Source organism: Bactrocera dorsalis, chromosome 3 (genome assembly GCF_023373825.1).
Source record: "Bactrocera dorsalis isolate Fly_Bdor chromosome 3, ASM2337382v1, whole genome shotgun sequence".
Taxonomy (NCBI): Eukaryota; Metazoa; Arthropoda; class Insecta; order Diptera; family Tephritidae; genus Bactrocera; species Bactrocera dorsalis.
The window spans coordinates 37686747-37710314 of NC_064305.1; the positions used below are offsets into that span (position 1 = coordinate 37686747).

The 23568-nt window shown below is 36.9% G+C and overlaps 2 protein-coding genes across 2 annotated transcripts; one reads left to right on the top strand and one right to left on the bottom strand.

Annotated features, from left to right (window-relative positions):
* Positions 1 to 2984: 2984 nt before the first annotated feature.
* Positions 2985 to 3527, bottom strand: LOC125777569 (uncharacterized; the record flags this gene model as incomplete). Its single annotated transcript, XM_049452661.1, has 1 exon — positions 2985 to 3527. A coding segment is annotated over exon 1 (543 nt), but the record flags the coding sequence as incomplete, so codon positions are not given.
* Positions 3528 to 15365: 11838 nt separating this feature from the next.
* On the top strand, positions 15366 to 16527 carry LOC125777570 (uncharacterized; the record flags this gene model as incomplete). Its single annotated transcript, XM_049452662.1, has 4 exons — positions 15366 to 15420; positions 15472 to 16279; positions 16373 to 16436; positions 16510 to 16527. Coding segments are annotated over 4 exons (945 nt in total), but the record flags the coding sequence as incomplete, so codon positions are not given.
* Positions 16528 to 23568: the final 7041 nt, after the last annotated feature.

Sequence of the window (23568 nt, forward strand, 5' to 3'; positions counted from 1 at the left end):
ATGCCAAATACTTTGAAAAATATATATTTGCACAATAAAAATTACAAAACAATTTGCAAAATTTATTAAATTTAAGCTTAAAATGTCTCCGAAATAAAAATGAACATAAATATTTGAGCTCTTAATATCCTATGTCCTCGAAAAGACATTTAGAATTTCACAATTGTATATATTTGAACACATTTTTTTAATTTAAATGTATTTTCCTTTTTTATGCTGCATATCGTTAAAATGTGTTTACTAGTGTTTCACTTAATAATTTTAATTAAGGCACCAGCAGCTGAATTTCTGGTTGCGGACAAAAAATATTTCTAGCATGCATAAGTAATTTAAAATCATACGAAATGGTCAGTTATTTTCAATTAATGGTGAATTAGCGAATATAAAAATCGTTAATTTACATAATTTCTTTATATACTGTATTTTTGCGCTATTTTTCCTGAGAGTAAAAACCTTGGTGAGCTCTTGAAGGTCACGCAAATCGATTGAAATTCCTATACGAAGTAGGATGGAATTTAAATTTGCAGCAAAAACCCTTCTGAAACCTGTAACAAACCACTTTCCCGCTCAGTATCTTTAAAAAACCCTCAAACGCTCAGACTGGTCTTTTATTCGTAAAACGCTACAAATCTATGATAAAGTGACTAATTAGGAGGTTAATAGAAAGGGACTTCTACTGCATCCATAGTTAGAAGCTCAAAGACCTGCATCTTAGGTGGAGAGTCATAACGGAATAACATTCAATTTCTCCTTCACTTCAACTCTTTCTCAAATGTTATCATTTCTCTTGGTTTCTGTCTCAAAAACTATATAACGGAAAAATACGACAGAGATACTACTCCAAATGTGTAGTTAAATAAAGTTCATAAGAACTCAACATCTGACAAAGTCAAATTATAGCTACTTTCTCTTATTTGTGTTAGCTATAAGCAAGAAACCATATTATGGGAAAAATATGAAATCAATTCTGTGCCTAAACAGTCCTCGGTTTAAGTAGCGTCGGAAATACCAATAGAAGCAGTGCGTGCTGAATAGTTTGAAGTAAAAAGGTCACCGTTTCTAATAAAATGTTGTACAACCTTCAGTTAACATACTCGTTATTAAATAAATTAAATGTATTAACATTGTGCCTTTGTAACAATCTGAACGTGTAACCGAACTTATGGCAGAACAAAGCATACCCGCCAGGGGGACAGTTATAATTTTTACGTGCAGTTTCAATGAAAAACTGATGCTAGGATACAATAAAACAAGCCAACCTGCAAGAGAGAGAAACTCCTGCTGAGGCCGATGTAAGTAAACACCAATTTGGCTACCTTGCTAATTTTTTAAAATATATAAGGAAACTATATGGAGCTGGATATGTACTCGTATATGAACATTTCTGTGAACCATTTTGGCGTCAATGTTAGCATAACCGTGTGTATGTGTGTTTGTGCAGGAAATGTACATGTTTAAAAGTCCAATATCGGCCAGTCATTGCAGTACACTCTGCAGTTCACTTGCATATAAAATACATGTATATTTCTGCAAAATACACTAACCATACACTGCACGCACGACCTTACTATTATTACTTATATATATTAGGGCGGGTCGATTTAAAAATCGCTCATTGCTCTATGAAAATCATATTCTAGGGATCAAAATAAGATACTTTGTCGAAGGAACCATACCTCTAAAACGAATTTCGATGTCCCCCAATTTGGGTCAAACTTTTGGGTAGGGGCAAATTTTGAAAAATCCCACTTTGACCCATTTAGAGTGCTCCAATCGAGTCCAAATGTATGACCGACCCCCACTAACTTTGGACGGCCGATCCACCCATGCCACTGGCACACCCCCTGGAACTCCCCTGGGGGGTTCCCCATACAATCATTTCAAAAAATCACCATTTTTGGTGATTTACATGAAAAAATCAGCTAAATTGCTATGTTTTCTCTTTATATTTATTTATTTATTTATAATAATATCTATTTTTTCTCTTAAGAAATTTATTTAGTCAGAAAATATGTAAATGAAAAAATTAATTGAGTGTGAGTTATAGAAAAGAAATTAAAAAAAATTAAAAATTAAAAAAATGGATCATCTTGATTTAAATATTCTTTCAATGTATCGTACGGAATGCTTCGCGTGAATGGTGGTTCAAATACGATATTTATATCATTCAAATTGATCATTTCCTTAAAACTTGTGCAATTAAAGTTTATATCTGGTTTTTTATAAACTCTAAGTTCCACTGGCTCGTCAACATCGGTTCGATAGCGTAGAATTTTCTTGATGGCACAGTCGCGCTTTTCTTTCCTATCATCAAACAACATTGATAATAAGATATTTTCCGAATGCGCATAACATGAATTATCATTAATTACTTGATTGACAATTTTGCGTAAGCGAGGTTCTAGAAATCGTGACCAACCAAAGAACTTGAAAAATAATGCACTGCCGTACACGACAGAGCTGTAATACTTGATATTGAAGTAAATACATTGGCACATAACATTTAATTATAAATTCAACCAGAATTCTTAAATTTGCATCTGGATTTTCCGTTGTCACATATAATCGCAATAATCTAGCGGCCTTGGTGAGCCACCGAGAATGTACAATTTTCCCTGGTTTGATGTAAGCCAGATCCACCGGAACCACGCCGCTAGAAATTGCATGGGCCATGTCATATCGAATCGGTGGAAAATTCTTTTTTTTCTAGAGCAGGGGGCATATTTTGCAACTCAATTTTCTGGAAGGCGTCCACCATCTAAAAATATATAATAATAAAATAATTAAAAATGGTTGACAATTATAATAAATGAGTGATAGCAATAACTTACCGGAACAGTTTCATAAGTTTCGATTTGACGGCTCAGTTTTCCGGTTGCCGATCTTGGTCCAGTGCTGGTTGATTTATCCAAAGCTTCAAAAAAATGCCGAAACGGAAGTTCGTTGAAGTGTAGAAGGCAAACAAACCAATGCAATGGTCTTTTTAACAGCAATTCGAATCGTCGTATAATTCCACCGTGTGGGCCAGTGTTTGTTGGCTCACCATCAGTGCATATTTCAATTAATGTATCCAGTGATATATTTTTATCGTTGAAAAAACCATTTAATTTGGTTGTTTTGTATTCAGCGGTTTCATGTTCCAGTCTTACGTAACCAATCAATTCAGAATTGGGTTCTCTCAAAATAACAAGATGAGGTTCTTTTACCATCCTAGTATGATACTTCTCATCAATTTTATCTATCGTTAAAGTATCATCTTTTCTGCCATCGAATGAAAACGCCAACAAATTGGTATCATCTAACCGTTTGCGAAGCACTTCTTGTCTGCATTTCTCTTTTTCTCTGCGAACTTTCGATTTATCCATGTTGAGAGATTTCCCATGCTTATCTTTAATTTTAAAATCTTGCAAAAGAGCGGTTCCTAATGCTGATGCTACTCTGTCAGGCACACCAAATCTGTCACATACCAAGGCAAAGTTAAAACAATCGTATCTCTCTGTGTATTGTGAACTTGTGCTTCTATCCATATCTTCTTGAACCTGGTATGTTGGCATTGATGACATAGACGTTGCTCCTTGCTCTTCAGTTTCCATCATAAATGCATTCATTGTTAGTCTTCTCTGATTATGTTGATCGTGCATGAATTCTTTGAGGCGTTCGGGAACCCAGCCGCATGCACATGGAGCTACCTTCAAATCACATTTACATGTTCCAATGTAAAAAATTGTTTCCAGAGACTTTACATACTCTGTAAATTGTTGGGTGTTGTTTCTTCTCTTGATTTTCTCTTGATTTCCTCCATACCAAGTTTTTCCCAAATTCCAATCAACTTATCTTGTACTTGAATAGTGAATGATTTATGGGAAAACTTTTTTTGTTCTGTTCTAGCACGTTCGCTTAAGTAAAAATAATATCTCAAGATATCCAGATGGGTTGGTAAATTAAGATCAGTCAAATCAGTAGACACACCAAAAACAGTAACATCATGCTTGGGTATATGACTCATTGGGTTTTCGATAGTTGTTGATGTAGTTGCTTCATCTTGCGGTGTAGAGGATGGTGGATTCATTATAAACTTTTTGATTTGGAATGGTCACTTCACTTATTATTATTTTTTAAATACCATAGTGGTTATTGCTTTAGTTCTCCTCACTTTCAGAGGTAATAAGAATGAAATGGTAATTTCAATTCTATTTCAAAATTTGCACCTACCCAAAAGTTCGACCCAAATTGGGGGACATCAGAATTCGTTTCAGAGGTATGGTTCCTTCGGCAAAGTTTCTTTTTTGCCTCCCCACAAATCGACCCGGCCTAATATACATACATGTGAGATTGCTAAGTCACTTTCGCCACTAGCGTTACTAAAACATATGAATATGTGGAATGACGCGCACACATGTACACATGTGTGTAGTTACATTCTTGTATTATTATTGACTATTGACTTAATAACTGCGGATGCTGAGTCATTTCAATTTTATTAGTTTTTTTCGATATCACGAATTCACTTTCAATGGCCAGGTAATGAGAAAAGTTTCCAGGGATCGTGATGTAATTATGTGGAAAGTTAGGTAGTTTAATTATATGAAATGAGCTACAACAACATTGGAAAGTTAAATTAAATAGCCAGATCCTAGTAATAATTGTAAGCGAGTTCTTGTTTAGTGTGTGTGGCTATGCAAAACGATTTCTGTGACCACCTGGAAACTCTAAATTTCGTCTTTGGGGTATATAAGTATTATTACTGTCTGAAACAGAAATGCTTACGTTTGGGGAATTTAATTGACAATTAATCCTTTGAATGAAAACTAAGTATATCACGAAGACTTTTTAAGATAAACCACTTCACCAGTAAAAGCCTCTTAACTTAAGTCAAATGTATTATTCCAACTTGTTTGATCAATCTCATTGGCAGAAGTCTCGGTGTGTTACCACGGGAATATACTAAAGAGTTATTTATTATTAAAAGCATTTTAATTAAAGTAAAATGTATTATTCTGTCCGGTCTAACTTTTCTCATATAAAATCATTCAGTTTGTCTAATATTTTATTCAGTTCCACTTTGCTGCAGAAATATTTATACTTACTTGTGATAAGTATATAGATATATTTGGCGTACAATGTGTTATTTACTATTTAGCGAATATTGGAATCCTTTTTTGAACATACCTGAAAGAAACATGAACATAAATATTTGATACAGATTCCATATGTAAGATTTACAGCATATAATATCTTCTAGCTACCAAAACGCTTCTTAAAAGGGAAGTATTTGCTCACATATGATTTCAAAAGCCTAAGCAGAAACTGGTAATTATATTCTACGACACAATATACTAACAATCTCAATTTAAATGCAGCCAATTAGAATTTATTATGAAAAATTTTACGAAATGTAAGTTGTAAATTTTGTGCACTCACCTTTTTGGGTTTTTATACCAAAAATGAAACTAAACTGAAAATGAGTTTATCCGTGAGTGTGAGGATCGAGCACAACCGAATTTTATTATTGATTTTATTTAAAATGAACCAAGCGACTTTCAATGACTTTTTGAAAAAGAGGAATACAGATGTGTATACTTATGTAAATGTCACAAAAAACCTTTTAATGCGGATCTGGATGTACCGGCGGGACGCGCAGAGATTGAATCGTACCGATCGCTGATGATGTCGCAAACGAACTGAACTTGAATCTCAGCATCGATCCTTCTTTATCCCCGTTGGCGCTGAATAGGATGGTATGACTGTGGGTGATGTACGTGTGTGTGTAGGTGTCGGTGTGCTGCTCTCGTGTAGGATGTAAGCTTTAATCGATGTGATGTGGTGTGGTGAATGTTGCGTGTTAGTGATGTAAGTGTTAATCGATGTGGTGTGGTGTGGTGTGTGTGTTGAGGCCGGGGGAGGATGCTCATTTGTACAAGTTTTTTCAACAAAATATATCCTAAGGTTATCTTATTGAAGCGGAACATTCATAAGAGTAATCTTGCTCTTGGAATAATCATTTTAAGGTTGGAACCACGTACAGCAGCACAAAATAAAGGGTGATTTTTTAAGAGCTTGATAACTTTTTTTAAAAAAAAAAACGCATAAAATTTGCAAAATCTCATCGGTTCTTTATTTGAAACGTTAGATTGGTTCATGACATTTACTTTTTGAAGATAATTTCATTTAAATGTTGACCGCGGCTGCGTCTTAGGTGGTCCATTCGGAAAGTCCAATTTTGGGCAACTTTTTCGAGCATTTCGGCCGGAATAGCCCGAATTTCTTCGGAAATGTTGTCTTCCAAAGCTGGAATAGTTGCTGGCTTATTTCTGTAGACTTTAGACTTGACGTAGCCCCACAAAAAATAGTCTAAAGGCGTTAAATCGCATGATCTTGGTGGCCAACTTACGGGTCCATTTCTTGAGATGAATTGTTGTCCGAAGTTTTCCCTCAAAATGGCCATAGAATCGCGAGCTGTGTGGCATGTAGCGCCATCTTGTTGAAACCACATGTCAACCAAGTTCAGTTCTTCCATTTTTGGCAACAAAAAGTTTGTTAGCATCGAACGATAGCGATCGCCATTCACCGTAACGTTGCGTCCAACAGCTTCTTTGAAAAAATACGGTCCAATGATTCCACCAGCGTACAAACCACACCAAACAGTGCATTTTTCGGGATGCATGGGCAGTTCTTGAACGGCTTCTGGTTGCTCTTCACCCCAAATGCGGCAATTTTGCTTATTTACGTAGCCATTCAACCAGAAATGAGCCTCATCGCTGAACAAAATAAAGCGCGAAACACATTTCGAACCGAACACTGATTTTGGTAATAAAATTCAATGATTTGCAAGCGTTGCTCGTTAGTAAGTCTATTCATGATGAAATGTCAAAGCATACTGAGCATCTTTCTCTTTGACACCATGTCTGAAATCCCACGTGATCTGTCAAATACTAATGCATGAAAATCCTAACCTCAAAAAAATCACCCGTTATTTATGTGTTAATTAGTTAACAAGCCTCAGTGATAATAATTAAGCAATAATTGGTGTATATTGGAGTAACCTTGAATAAACATAAATAATGCCACAAAATGAAGCATGTGTTGTAATCAAAATCAAATCGACCCAAAACACAAAAAAAGTTAAGGAGGGTGTACAATTTTACCATCACCACCATAAATATTTATAATTCAATCAGGGGCAAATTCGAACGTGCAACTTTTTAATTGGAATTGTGAATATATCACCCGCTGAGACCATATTGACACTCACTGCATCGAAAAAACGCAGTTGCCAAAACCACAGAGCGTGAAAGAAGAAATCAATTACTTTATCAAACTGTTGCGACAAGGGTGAAGAGGGAGCAAAATGATGGTCATAACCAAATGGAAGCAGAATAAGCTAGAACTGTTGAGCTTTTGCGGGCAGTTTAATTTTTTTAAGCGCATTTTTGGCGGCTAATATAACAACAACTGCGTAAATAGAAATGAACGAAAATATATGTATATTCTCTTTCACTATAGTATTTGTGTGTACGCTCAAAATGATTTAAATGCCGTGGTAAGCGTGCAAAGTTGCGGTCGGTTTGGTTTCGTGGCAAGAAGCTAAAGTGAAAATAGTGCGAAAATAGCTTTAAGCGTAACGTCAGCAGTATGCTGTGTGAGTTAGTGCGCGAGCTTGAAGCATACGTTTGGTCAACGAAAAAGTCCGCAAACCGCATAGAATGTAAGGATGTGCTTATAACGAGGAATAAGTGAAACATTAAGATCAGCAAAAATTTTTGTTTTTTCCCCCTTTTGAGAGCTCTCTTTAGTCAACGATATGAGTGTGCCATTGCTACTCCATTTACTACGGTTTTTTTCATTTATCTGTAAAAGTGTTTTTTGCCGCTTTACAAAAAAAATCGACTGCTGTATGTGCTGTATATAAAGGGTGATTTTTTAAGAGCTTGATAACTTTTTTTTAAAAAAAAACGCATAAAATTTGCAAAATCTCATCGGTTCTTTATTTGAAACGTTAGATTGGTTCATGACATTTACTTTTTGAAGATAATTTCATTTAAATGTTGACCGCGGCTGCGTCTTAGGTGGTCCATTCGGAAAGTCCAATTTTGGGCAACTTTTTCGAGCATTTCGGCCGGAATAGCCCGAATTTCTTCGGAAATGTTGTCTTCCAAAGCTGGAATAGTTGCTGGCTTATTTCTGTAGACTTTAGACTTGACGTAGCCCCACAAAAAATAGTCTAAAGGCGTTAAATCGCATGATCTTGGTGGCCAACTTACGGGTCCATTTCTTGAGATGAATTGTTGTCCGAAGTTTTCCCTCAAAATGGCCATAGAATCGCGAGCTGTGTGGCATGTAGCGCCATCTTGTTGAAACCACATGTCAACCAAGTTCAGTTCTTCCATTTTTGGCAACAAAAAGTTTGTTAGCATCGAACGATAGCGATCGCCATTCACCGTAACGTTGCGTCCAACAGCATCTTTGAAAAAATACGGTCCAATGATTCCACCAGCGTACAAACCACACCAAACAGTGCATTTTTCGGGATGCATGGGCAGTTCTTGAACGGCTTCTGGTTGCTCTTCACCCCAAATGCGGCAATTTTGCTTATTTACGTAGCCATTCAACCAGAAATGAGCCTCATCGCTGAACAAAACACGCGCGCGAAACACATTTCGAACCGAACACTGATTTTGGTAATAAAATTCAATGATTTGCAAGCGTTGCTCGTTAGTAAGTCTATTCATGATGAAATGTCAAAGCATACTGAGCATCTTTCTCTTTGACACCATGTCTGAAATCCCACGTGATCTGTCAAATACTAATGCATGAAAATCCTAACCTCAAAAAAATCACCCGTTATTAAGGTGACACATTTTACTAGCGCAACGACACCTACTTCTACAACGCAACGCAAGAAACTGAATTGAATTGATGAAGACAGTTTGCATATAATTTTTATACTCTCGCAACAAAGTTGCTAAGGAGAGTAATATAGTTTTGTTCACATAACGGTTGTTTGTAAGTCCTAAAACTAAAAGAGTCAGATATAGGGTTATATATACCAAAGTGATCAGGGTGACAAGTAGAGTTGAAATCCGGATGTCTGTCTGTCCGCCCGTCCGTCCGCCTGTCCGTGCAAGCTGTAACTTGAGTAAAAATAGAGATATCATGATGAAACTTGGTACACGTATTGCTTGGCTCCATAAGAAGATTAAGATCGAAGATGGGCAAAATCGGCCTACTGCTACGACCACAAAATGGCGGAAACCGAAAACTTATAAAGTGTCATAACTAAGCCATAAATAAAGATATTAAAGTGAAATTTGGCACAAAGGATCACATTAGGGAGGGGCATATTTGGACCTAATTTTTTTGGAAAAGTGGGCGTGGCCCCGCCCCCTACTAAGTTTTTTATACATATCTCGGAAACTACTATAGCTATGTCAACCAAACTCTATAGAGTCGTTTCCTTCAGGCATTTCCATATACAGTTCAAAAATGGAAGAAATCGGATAATAACCACGCCCACCTCCCATGTAAAGGTTGTGTTGAAAATCACTAAAAGTGCGTTAACCGACGAACAAAAAACGTCAGAAACACCAAATTTTACCGAAGAAATGGCAGAAGGAAGCTGCACCCAGGCTTTTTTTTTTTAATTGAAAATGGGCGTGGCGTCGCCCACTTATGGACCAAAAACCATACCTCAGGAACTACTCGACCGATTTCAATGAAATTCGGTATATAATATTTTCTTAATACCCTTATGATGTGTACGAAATATGGGCGAAATCGGTTCACAACCACACCTTCTTCCAATATAACGCTATTTTGAATTCCATCTGATGCCTTCTCTGTATAATATATACATTAGGAACCAATGATGATAGCGGAATAAAACTTTACACAAATACGGTATTTGAGCTGAGGTATCCCTTGTGGAAAAATTGTCGTGATCGGACTATAACTTTTCAAGGTCCCTGATATCGAACACGAAGAACTCAGTGCCTAACCTAACCTAACCTAATTTTTCACCGAAAATGTCGGTAAATCTCTCAGAATTAAATTCTAATTAATTTTGCAACAAAATAAAAAAATTTGTAAATGACGGATAATGAAATCTCGATTATCACTTTATCATGCGAGAGTATAAAATGTTCGGCGACACCCGAACTTAGCCCTTCCTTACTTGTTTTAAATTGTTATCCTATAATAGTTAGAAAAACAGTTATCAGAGGGCAGTACTGTGTGAATTATTTAAAATTTACTTCCTTCTACATTTGCTCTGCCCAAAGTATTTTTCAGTTTTGTAACTTTCAAATAAAATAATAAAAATCGATAAGTTATATAGTTAAAATATAGTTGGGTTTTTTTGTGATGAAAGATTAGGAACTATCTCAGTCGTCGTTTGTATTCTAAGCAGACACTGCTCATTTGGTTTATTTGTATAATATTAATTAATGGAATTCCTGATGTATCAGAATAAAATATAGCCTACATACTCGTATGTATAAGAGAAAAATGTTAGAAACTCTCCAAGCAAGAAAAAATGTTAAATAATACGTTGTTTATAAATTTCTAAAATTCTATGTTTGTTAAAAGAAAATCGAGTTCAAACAGGTATACAATGATGTGTAGAGTAATAAAAAAAAAGATGATGACAACAATATCTGAGCACTAAGAGGAAGTAAGCACCGCGCCACCGGACAATATTTAACCATAATTTAATTTTTTTTTCATTCACATTTTTTGTTTCTAACATTTTCATATACACACAATTTGCATTTGCTTATAAACATTTCTTTTTTATCTATTTTTATATATATATAATACATACCTTTAACAGGGAATATTAAGTCCACGAGCCACGAAGTTGTTAACAACCAGAGGGAGGGGCCAAAGCCCATTAAAGTATATATAAAGATATATAAATCATCAGCATGACATGAAGCTGAGGCAACATAGCCTTGTTTATTCGTCTCTGTCCATCTGTGTTAAGTAGAACTCATTTCTTACAATCACCTATATCGGACCAGTTTAGAATGCAATTGCCATATAAGTTGACCGACATAAATAAAGTCCTTGTTAGGAAAACTTTTCATTTTGTCAGAATACGAGTATATCCACGTAATTTCATATTGATCAAAGCAACGTTACAAACTTGCTATATAAAATGCACTTGTAAAGGGTATTGCGGCGTTGCAGCCATTAACTTCGGTTTATCTTTGTTATTATTTTCGTTGCTCCACTCTCTCAAAAAATGTTGACTGTATGCGCTGACCATTATTGACGCAGACTATGTTGTGGGTGTGGGTGGCTGGTGTTTCAAGCTTGGTTTCATGAAGATGTTGGTGTTGTTGTTGCCTTCTGCTTGTTATTTTGCTCTCGTTTTTTTGTGATGCAGATATGTTTTTGATAACATGTGTGCTTAGCCTATGCTATATATTTCTACGTGTGTAATGGGATTCTATTGAATGTTTGCTCTTGTTTACGATCCTTCGGCAGATTCTATTATCGAAGAGTTTTAATAGACCTACAAATTTATGCAGTCGGAAATGTGTTAGAATCAGAAGTTGTGAAAATATCATTCGAAAAATGTGTTTGAGAATTGAATTGAATCTGACCTCGGAAAGAAGAATTCTTAAACAATTTCTTAAAAGTATGGGTAGTGTATCCGCTTATATTCACATAAACTTTTTTCGCAAAGAATGAAGTGTTGAGAGAACATGTACCTAAAGAGTAGTAGTTAATTATAAAATTTCATCTGATCAACATGTTGTTTTTCCTAAATTGCTTTGACGGATTAATTTTAGCATATTGAGAACCTCGGCTTATTTAAACAAAATTGTCTTTAGTTCTTCTGTAAAGAACTCACAAGAAGCTAAAATATATGAAGATTTCGTACGAGTAGCTTCGGTTCGAAACTAAAATATATCTGACCCTTTCTTGCCTTCTTGACTTCCTAATTAAGATGAAGAATTATTCATGCCCAAACATCGTCCACACTCTAATCTGGGCTGATCGGGGCAGTTCTGTTTAAGCATTAAATGCAATCAATTCATCAGAGTAAAAAAATAAAAATTAATGTTATATATCCTTGAAAAACTTTACATACATTTTCAAAACTTTGCTTCAACTACAACCACTATTGTTTATTGCAAAATTTTTAAAATTGCATTGTGCATAAATAAATTTTATTACTAACTGAAGAATATTCGTAAACATAATAAATATACGAAATATTTTTACATTTTATGAATTACAACAAAAAAATGGCACAAAAATCCGAATTAATCTCTTTGACTAAGAATGTTTGTGAAAGCCAACTATTTTTATTGGTACGTTTTTTTCGCACAGCAATTATACACCTTTTATTATGTGCTTTTGCTGAGCATGATATTTTCAATAAATTTTCATAAATTCTTTTCAAAATGTTTGCGCCTTACATTGTATTTATTTATTCATTTAATTTGCAAAGCAAACCCTCTTGTCGTACAAATGGCAAAAAAATAGTTGTTGTTATGTTTAATTTTTCCTCATTTCGCTTTAAAATTGCTGCGTCCATCGAAGGTTTGTAAAAAATATATTGATAATTGTTAAGCCAGCGGCCAAAAAAGGAAGGAGAAATTAAAAATTACTACCGGAAAATAAATCAAAAAATACTAAACCAAAAAAGTGAAAAAGAAAATACCAAAAAAAGTTGAAGTCACTAACATTTATTATAGGAAATATAATAATGCATGTATTTTTTGCGCAAATTAAAATTTCAGAAATACAAAAAAAATTTAAACTTTTTAAGCAAAATATTTACGAGAACGCCAGAAAATAGCAGCACAAGAATTAAAACACTGTTTCCATGTGAAGCAAATAGATTTAGTGAAATTTCAATGCAAGCATGCGCACATACAATTGTTTAACATATAGCAATAAATTACGAAAAAAATTGGAATAAATAAAAGATTCTAATTAAATTTAATAACACAAATAATCATAAGAAGCAATTATTTAAAGTTGACAAACAACATAAACAAAAAATATTTAATCTGCGCCATGCCAAAATGTGAAAAAAGGGGGCAGCAGGCCGCCTACTATAGCCAACAGCTAGAATAGGACGCTAAGCTGCCAACGAAACGCCAACACACGCATGACTTAGTTGAGCTGCTGGCTAATAGCCTTGACAGACGAGCAAAATTAATACGCATTAAGCAACGTTAATGCGCATTGAAATTTTATGGTGACAGATGGCAGACTTGTGCATTTAGACAGCAGATTGTGAAATTGTGAAATATGTATATAAAAGAAAGTTGATGTTAGTTACACAATTTATAACTCAAGAACGGCTGAACCGATTCGGCTGAAAATTGGTGGAAAGGTAGATTAAAACCAGGGTAAGGACATAGGATACCTTTTATCTCTTTATGTCAAAGTTTAATACAACTCATAAATACAAAAATTATATTTCAAATCATAAGCATTTGTTAAAAATTCATGTTTGTAGGAATCATTTGAATATATGCGTACAATTTTAAACAGAGTCTTCTCAAAAATAATACAATTGCTAAATATTTGGAATAGAAGAAAAAAACTGCAACCAAATACGCACAAATAGATTATTACTGGCTCAGTAATCAATCGTTGAGTATGTATTATACCACGGGCATCCCAAAAGACTGATGTCACTTAAACACTTCTCAGAATCAGTTATTCGTTGTTTTTGTTGGATTAAGAACTTGCGAGGCACCTACTTTGCTAATTTCGCCTGTTTCCAGGTTAGCAAACATCTTTTCAACGGTGAATTTCCCTGAGCCCAAATTCAACAGTATTTTCCCCAAAAAGCCAAATGCTTTATTAACACACGAAATGCTTTATGATCCATTTTTTTGTAAGCTAACACAAGTTGCTTCACAAAATATTATATCTCATTAACTAATACTTAGTTATAATCCAACTAATAGAAATCATATAGATGGTAGTAGTATTATCTATGTATCAGCCACAGTGAAGCGTGGACGGGTCCTCTAGTTTACAATAAAAAAAAAGTGAAGTAAAAATGAATAAGAGAAATTATTAATAAAAATTTTGGTATTTTTGGAAAATCAATATAAATTTCACGAAAAAATTCGTTTATAATTAACTACGTTAAAAGATAATAGAGTGAAAATAAAAGCTATAATTAATTGTAATGCGCAAAAAGTGTGCGAAAAAGTTAACAATATTGGAACAATGGATAGCAAACTGTGCATTGTTTATTTTCTGCCATCTAATAATATTAAAATTTGTTTTTGTTAATATACTTGCACATAATTTAATTATATAAAACTGCTTAAACTGATACTGTCAAAAAATAGCAAAAATCGGTAATTTTTGAGCAGTGTTGCCTACTAAAATTTGGTAAATTCAGCTAAATGCACGAAATTCTTGTGCATTACCAATTTGCATTAACGTTGGTCAAATGCGGTAGTAATGTAAATTAAGCCCGCTAATGCAAATTAGTGCGGTCGTCTAAATAAATATCTTTAGTTTCCACATCATTCACGGCATGAATATGTTTTAATCAACAGTTACACCGAAATGTTTTAAAGATAGTCTTGAATAGTAAAAGCACTAACTTTCATAATCTGTAAACCGGAGATAGTTGTATAAGACCTCTGGAACTCCAATCTCAGTGTCCTAGCTTAATGTCGTATTGTTTCCCAGTTTTACTAAGAAATTAAAGGCGGAGACGGTGAAACTCAGTCGCTTTTACTCATGGAGCTCCTGTGAGGTCGAAAGTTTTCTGATTGGTATTGAAAAGTCTTCATAATATATAAAAGAAACAACAATCTGTAGAACACAAATGTACTTTTATTGTTGTATATACTTGTAGTATGCCCCCGGTAGGCGAATTAAATGGAAAACGCTGAAACTATATGCAAATTCGCACTTTTTCCAAACGCCGATTGTTTGCTTTTTTTTCAGACTATGTATATACACTAGGCCGGGTCGATTTGTGGGGAGGGAAAAAAATCGCCCATTGCTCTATGAAAATCATATTCTAGGGATCAAAATAAGAAACTTTGCCGAAGGAACCATACCTCTGGTTTAAATTACCATTTCATTCTTATTACCTCTGAAAGTGAGGAGAACTAAAGCAATAACCACTATGGTATTTAAAAAAAAATAATAAGTGAAGTGACCATTCCAAATCAAAAAGTTTACAATGAATCCACCATCCTCTACACCGCAAGATGAAGCAACTACATCAACAACTATCGAAAACCCAATGAGTCATATACCCAAGCATGATGTTACTGTTTTTGGTGTGCCTACTGATTTGACTGATCTTAATTTACCAACCCATCTGGATATCTTGAGATATTATTTTTACTTAAGCGAACGTGCTAAAACAGAACAAAAAAAGTTTTCCCATAAATCATTCACTATTCAAGTACAAGATAAGTTGATTGGAATTTGGGAAAAACTTGGTATGGAAATAATGCTGAAAAAAAGTGTATCAAGAGCAAATCAAGAGAAGAAACAACACCCAACAATTTACAGAGTATGTAAAATCTCTGGAAACAATTTTTTACATTGGAACATGTAAATGTGATTTGAAGGTAGCTCCATGTGCATGCGGCTGGGTTCCCGAACGCCTCAAAGAATTCATGCACGATCAACATAATCAGAGAAGACTAACAATGAATGCATTTATGATGGAAACTGAAGAGCAAGGAGCAACGTCTATGTCATCAATGCCAACATACCAGGTTCAAGAAGATATGGATAGAAGCACAAGTTCACAATACACAGAGAGATACGATTGTTTTAACTTTGCCTTGGTATGTGACAGATTTGGTGTGCCTGACAGAGTAGCATCAGCATTAGGAACCGCTCTTTTGCAAGATTTTAAAATTAAAGATAAGCATGGGAAATCTCTCAACATGGATAAATCGAAAGTTCGCAGAGAAAAAGAGAAATGCAGACAAGAAGTGCTTCGCAAACGGTTAGATGATACCAATTTGTTGGCGTTTTCATTCGATGGCAGAAAAGATGATACTTTAACGATAGATAAAATTGATGAGAAGTATCATACTAGGATGGTAAAAGAACCTCATCTTGTTATTTTGAGAGAACCCAATTCTGAATTGATTGGTTACGTAAGACTGGAACATGAAACCGCTGAATACAAAACAACCAAATTAAATGGTTTTTTCAACGATAAAAATATATCACTGGATACATTAATTGAAATATGCACTGATGGTGAGCCAACAAACACTGGCCCACACGGTGGAATTATACGACGATTCGAATTGCTGTTAAAAAGACCATTGCATTGGTTTGTTTGCCTTCTACACTTCAACGAACTTCCGTTTCGGCATTTTTTTGAAGCTTTGGATAAATCAACCAGCACTGGACCAAGATCGGCAACCGGAAAACTGAGCCGTCAAATCGAAACTTATGAAACTGTTCCGGTAAGTTATTGCTATCACTCATTTATTATAATTGTCAACCATTTTTAATTATTTTATTATTATATATTTTTAGGTGGTGGACGCCTTCTAGAAAATTGAGTTGCAAAATATGCCCCCTGCTCCAGAAAAAAAAGAATTTTCCACCGATTCGATATGACATGGCCCATGCAATTTCTAGCGGCGTGGTTCCGGTGGATCTGGCTTACATCAAACCAGGGAAAATTGTACATTCTCGGTGGCTCACCAAGGCCGCTAGATTATTGCGATTATATGTGACAACGGAAAATCCTGATGCAAAATTAAGAATTCTGGTTGAATTTATAATTAAATGTTATGTGCCAATGTACTTCAATATCAAGTATTACAGCTCTGTCGTGTACGGCAGTGCATTATTTTTCAAGTTCATTGGTTGGTCACGATTTCTAGACACATGCTCACGAGTTTTTAGTGCTGTGCTTTAGATTAAACATGCGGATTGTTTTTTTTTTTTTGTTACAAATTTGCTTTTGTATGCTTTCTAAATATCAGCGCGATGTTTGCTTAGACGGGAGCATAAGGACCAGACGTATACGATGGAAAATATTTTAAATGTAGAGAGAATATTCACATATTTAGATACTCGTACTAAGTAAACAATTATATTCGCGAAATATCTGTGTGAATTTAAAAAAATGCAAAAAGAAATAGAGGATGGAGTCATGTGTAGAAGTTCACGCAAGTGAGGAAAGTTCTCTGATTGCCATTCACTTGGGAGTGGCCAGAAACGATTCTTTTGCATGTGACTCAAGCAGCTCACGACTTCCGGTCTTTGACCAAGTATCCTCTGGGTAGCCTAAGAACATCCGTTTGAAGGCGAGCTAACGTGAGAAGGCAAAACATCCCTTGCACAGGGTTGTGCGCTGTGTTTGGGACCCGCCATGTAAAACAAACACCCCCAATGAAAGGAAGCAACAAGCCTCGGATGAGAGACCCCCCTTTTGATGACGACCATGGCAAACGAAATAAGGACTACGAATTGAGGGCATGCACCTGGAATGTCCGGTCCCTTAACTGGGAAGGTGCCACTGCCCAGCTGGTTGATGTCCTCGTGAAAACAAAGGCTGACATCACCGCCGTCCAAGAAATGCGATGGACGGGACAAGGACAAAGACGAGTAGGTCCTTGTGACATTTACTACAGTGGCCATTTAAAGGAGCGCAGGTTTGGTGTGGCATTCGTGGTGGGAGAGAGACTCCGTCGCCGAGTACTATCATTCACCCCGGTGAATGAACGTCTAGCCACAATCCGCATCTAAGCGAGGTTCTTCAACATATCGCTGATTTGCGCCCAATCCCCGACGGAAAAGAAGGACGATGTGACGAAAGATGCCTTTTATGAGTGCTTGGAGCGCACTTATGAGAGATGCCCCCGCCACGATGTCAAAATCGTGCTTGGCGACTTCAACGCCAGGGTGGGCAAAGAAGGTATCTTTGGCACTACGGTCGGTAAATTAAGCCTCCACGACGAAACATCCCCAAATGGGTTGAGGCTGATCAACTTCGCCGGGGCCCGAAATATGGTTATCTGTAGTACTAGATTCCAGCATAAGAAGATACACCAAGCTACCTGACTGTCTTCGGATCGAAAAACCACCAACCAGATCGATCATGTTGTGATAGACGGAAGACACGTCTGCAGTGTTTTAGATGTTTGTGCGCTCCGAGGTCCTAACATCGACTCGGACCACTATATTGGCAGCCAAAATTTGCACCCGCCTCTGTGCAGCAAAAAACGCACGCCAACAAACACAATGAAGGTTCGACGTCGAGAAGCTGCAATCACAACAGACAGTCGAACTATTTTCTACTCGGCTTGCACTCCTGCTCTCTGAGAGCACTTGTCAACAACTCGGTATAAGGGAACTGTGGGACGGCATTTCAAACTCCTTACGTACAGCTGCAACCGAAACCATTGGTTTTCGGAAAGTGCAAAAGAACAGCTGGTACGACGAGGAGTGCCGTGTCGCAGCGGAGAGAAAACAGGCTGCCTACCTCGCAACGTTACGATCGACCACAACACGTGCGGGATGGGATGGGATTGATACCGAGAGTTGAAGAGGGAAGCGAGACGCATTTGCAGACAGAAGAAGAAAGAGGCCGAAATGCGTGAGCACGAAAAGCTCGATAAGCTGGCCGACAGGGGTAATGCTCGAAAATTCTACGAAAAGATGCGGCGACTTACAGAAGGTTTCAAGACCGGAGCATACTCTTGTAGAACCCCCCAAGGTGATCTAGCCACCGATGCCCAGAGCATACTTAAATTATGGAGGGAACACTTCTCCAGCCTGCTGAATGGCAGTGAACGCACAACACCAGGAGAAGGCGAACCCGATACCCCAATCGATGACGATGGAGCAGACGTTCCATTGCCCGATCATGAAGAAGTTCGAATAGCAATTGCCCGCCTGAAGAACAACAAAGCGGCAGGGGCCGATGGATTGCCGGCCGAGCTATTCAAACACGGCGGCGAATAACTGATAAGGAGCATGCATCAACTTCTTTGTAAAATATGGTCGGACGAAAGCATGCCCATCGATTGGAATCTAAGTGTGCTCTGCCCAATCCATAAAAAAGGAGACCCCACAATCTGCGCCAACTACCGTGGGATTAGCCTCCTCAACATCGCATATAAGATTCTGTCGAGCGTATTGTGTGAAAGGTTAAAGCCCACCGTCAACAAACTGATTGGACCTTATCAGTGTGGCTTCAGACCTGGTAAATCAACAACCGACCAGATATTCACCATGCGCCAAATCTTGGAAAAGTCCCGTGAAAGGAGAATCGACACTCACCACCTATTCGTCGATTTCAAAGCTGTTTTCGACAGCACGAAAAGGAGCTGCCGTTATGCCGCGATGATTGAATTTGGTATCCCCGCAAAACTAATACGGCTGTGTAAACTGACGTTGAGCAACACGAAAAGCTCCGTCAGGATCGGGAAGGACCTCTCCGAGCCGTTCGATACCAAACGAGGTTTCAGACGAGGTGATTCCCTATCGTGCGACTTTTTCAACCTGCTTCTGGAGAAAATAGTTCGAGCTGCAGAACTCAACAGAGAAGGTACCATCTTCTATAAGAGTGTACAACTGCTGGCGTATGCCGATGATATTGATATCATCGGCCTCAACACCCGCGCCGTTAGTTCTGCCTTCTCCAGACTGGACAAGGAAGCAAAAGAAATGGGTCTGGCAGTGAACGAGGGCAAGACGAAATATCTCCTGTCATCAAACAAACAGTCGTCGCACTCGCGACTTGGCTCCCACGTCACTGTTGACAGTCATAACTTTGAAGTTGTAGATAATTTCGTCTATCTTGAAACCAGCGTAAACACCACCAACAATGTCAGCCTAGAAATCCAACGCAGGATAACCAACAGGTGCTGCTTCGGACTAAGTAGGCAATTGAGAAGCAAAGTCTTCTCTATATCCTATTGGCGCCACGTTGCGAAAAGAAGAAACGACTGGCGTGCGGTTGTTAACTCGGCTATAATCGCATAAGCGGTACGCCAATTAAGAAGAAGAAGAAGAGAACTTTAAAAACTTTAAACCTAAAATTGGTGTAAGCGTTACTTCCTCTTCGCAACTCAGAAGTAGCGAAGTCAGTAGAAGTAGTAGAAGTCAAAAAATCTCTGATATTACAAACTTAATCATCATTGTAGCACCAACAGATAAAGTACCCTATAATCGTCTAATGTCGCTATGTTTCAAAACGATTTTCTCTTTCATGTTGAAGAGCTTGGGTAATTTGGCGATAAGACATAACAGTGCTTGGTGTGGTAGCACATTCCGAAATAGATGGTTTTTCTTCGTTTTTCTCATAGCATGAGAAGGGTTGAGACTCAATCATAGAGTACTCAAATTACAAAGGTGAAAACCATGAAGATCAGATGAATAAAACATAAGTCCACATACAACCTATAGTGTAGGCATAAGAATTCGAGTTATAACTTCCATGACCAAGGGTTTTCATTTATCACAAAAAAAAAATCTCTATCCAGAAGATAACCAGAAAAAAACAATTTGATGGTGACTATTCTATTGTAAATATCGTAAAGACAGTAAAGCCACCACACACCATTGTAATCCGCAACTCCTAAGCTTTAACAAAATACCCACTTTGAGCTTCGAACCCGGCCACAAACACAAATAAATCGACAAACCGTTCATATCTTGCTAGGAACCAATTATTAACGGGAAATCGAAAAGCGAATTTACGGCCAACTAATAAATTTCATTATGCTAAGCAGGTAGCTTTAGGGCACAGTATGCAGCAGCTACAGAACGCTAAGGACGAATGTAGAAGACCTATAAAGGTGTGTTTGTTTGGTTTCAACCAGCGCATTGTTGTGGTGCTGCGTTGTCTTTGGCAGTTAGCAGTTTGCACAGTTTTCTCTTTTAACTTACTTACAGACAATATCATAAGTGCTCGTGGACATGGACGTATTGGCCTTATATGTGAACTTATTGCCAAAAAATACACTTATGTATAGTATGTGCGCATACAAGTTTGTTGTTATATCGGGTATGCATGTAGTAGAGAATATGTATTTGAACGTATGTGCAATTTAATATATAAATATAGCTGTGTGTAAATCGCACAAAGGTGCAACACAACCGCACTCGCATATATACAAACATATATTGACAAATATTCTTCTGCTGCCTTCTTCCGTTTTCATCCACATTTTCCTTATGAGGTTGTACGTGAGCGCTTGTATATGCACCATACGTATATGCGCGTGGGTATGTGTATGTGTTTGCTTATTTCCAGCATCCGGTTGGTAAAACTGTCAGGTGAACAATCGCAAAATTCGCCCGTAAAGTTCTACAACAAAAGTTAGATAGCTATTAAATCGTACGTGTATTGGTTAAAAATTATCACTTTTGCTTTATTTGTGTACGCGTTTGTGTCCGAGTTGAAATTTGCTCTATTCGCCACCATTAAGCCAATAACTTTGCTGTTTTTTTTTAATTTTGTCTGCAGGCGTTAGGTGCCCAGTGTGGCAAGCAACACTTGTATGAGTGCAGTAGCAGTTGTTCCAAACATACATGCACACATATATTAAATCCATATAACCTACTGTCTACTTATTTACATCCATTATTTTCTCAATCCATGAGTGACTGACAACTTTCACTCGCTCTCTTGTCTTTTGCCAGCCTTCATTCTAAATCCTTGTGCTGAAAGCTGTCTAACACGTCCTGTCCGAAACTTTCGTTGTCTTTATCACTTGGACGGCTCCTATACTTCCCATACATTCATCTACACGCAAACATATACAGCTTAACAGCTTAAATGGTTTTTTTTTTCATTATTTATTTTTAGTGTCTCGTCCAGCTTTTGAGCAGAATTGAGTTCGTTTCTTGATTGCCAATAAATGACATATAAAAGGTTAAAATAAATAAATAAAGTGAAATTAAATGCCAGTATTCCGTTAAATATCTTGAAACACAGAGAAGTATATGACTACATAAGGTGCGTAAGAAGCGTTGAATTTGACAGATCACGTGGGATTTCAGACATGTATGTCAAAGAGAAAGATGCTCAGTATGCTTTGACATTTCATCATGAATAGACTTACTAACGAGCAACGCTTGCAAATCATTGAATTTTATTACCAAAATCAGTGTTCGGTTCGAAATGTGTTTAATCGACAAATTTTGTTCAGCGATGAGGCTCATTTCTGGTTGAATGGCTACGTAAATAAGCAAAATTGCCGCATTTGGGGTGAAGAGCAACCAGAAGCCGTTCAAGAACTGCCCATAGCATCCCGAAAAATGCACTGTTGGGTGTGGGTTTTGTACGCTGGTGGAATCATTGGACCGTAATTTTTCAAAAAAAGGGAGGCTGTTTGACGCAATACGTTACGGTGAATGGCGATCTCTATTGTTTCGGATGCTAACAAACTTTTTGTTACCAAAAATGGAAGAACTGAACTTGGTTGACATGTGGTTTCAACAAGATGGCGCTACATGCCACACAGCTCGCGATTCTATGGCCATTTTGAGGGAAGACTTCGGACAACAATTCATCTCAAGAAATGGACCCGTAAGTTGGCCACCAAGATCATGCGATTTAACGCCTTTAGACTATTTTTTGTGGGGCTACTTCAAGTCAAGTCTAAAGTCTACATAAATAAGCCAGCAACTATTCCAGCTTTGGAAGACAACATTTCCGAGGAAATTCGGGCTATTTCCGGCCGGAAAAATGCTCGAAAAAATTGCCCAAAATTGGACTTTCCGAATGGACCACCTAAGACGGAGCCGCGGTCAAACATTTAAATGAAATTATCTTCAAAAAGTAAATGTCTTGAACCAATCTAAACGTTTCAAATAAAGAACCGATGAGATTTTGCAAATTTTTATGCGTTTTTTTTTTTTTTTAAAGTTATCAAGCTCTTAAAAAATCACTTTATATGACTACATAAGGTGCGTAAGAAGCGTTGAATTTAGGATAATGGCGGCAGCAATTCATATAAGAGTTAGGTATTATAATGTACAGTTTGTCACCAACAAAGATCTCAACGAAATGTAGATTGGCTAGCCTAATACAATAATCCTTTAATATTTCTTGCTGCTTTGATTAACTGATATACCACAAATGAATTGAAGGAGTTCAAGGTAGCAACTTTCATGTCCGAACACAAGCTCTATCGAGAGAAATATCTCAACCATGGATTGAGAACATTCTAACAATACGACAAAAAATAACGGTAAGACAATATTTGAATGCAGCTCATGGTCTAAATTGTCAATATTCCATAGGCCTAGAGTGAGGTTGAACTAAGTATGGTCACGGTAGCAGAAAACACATATTTTAAGAAACTATCTCCCGATTTGAGTAGGCGGTCACTGACACACATAGTCTAGCAAAAATGAAAATCTGTTTGCCGTACAAAACCACCGTAAAAAGCAGAAGTATGAATGGGAGAGAATGAGAAACATACTATAATACACATAACACTTTTATTAATTGTTGGCGATAGTACAAAGTGATCGATTAATAGTAGTGATGTTCTTCAACATGATATTCAGTCACTTTTATGACATTAAGATCTGGCCTTAAACTAATTATATACGCGATATCTGCAACAT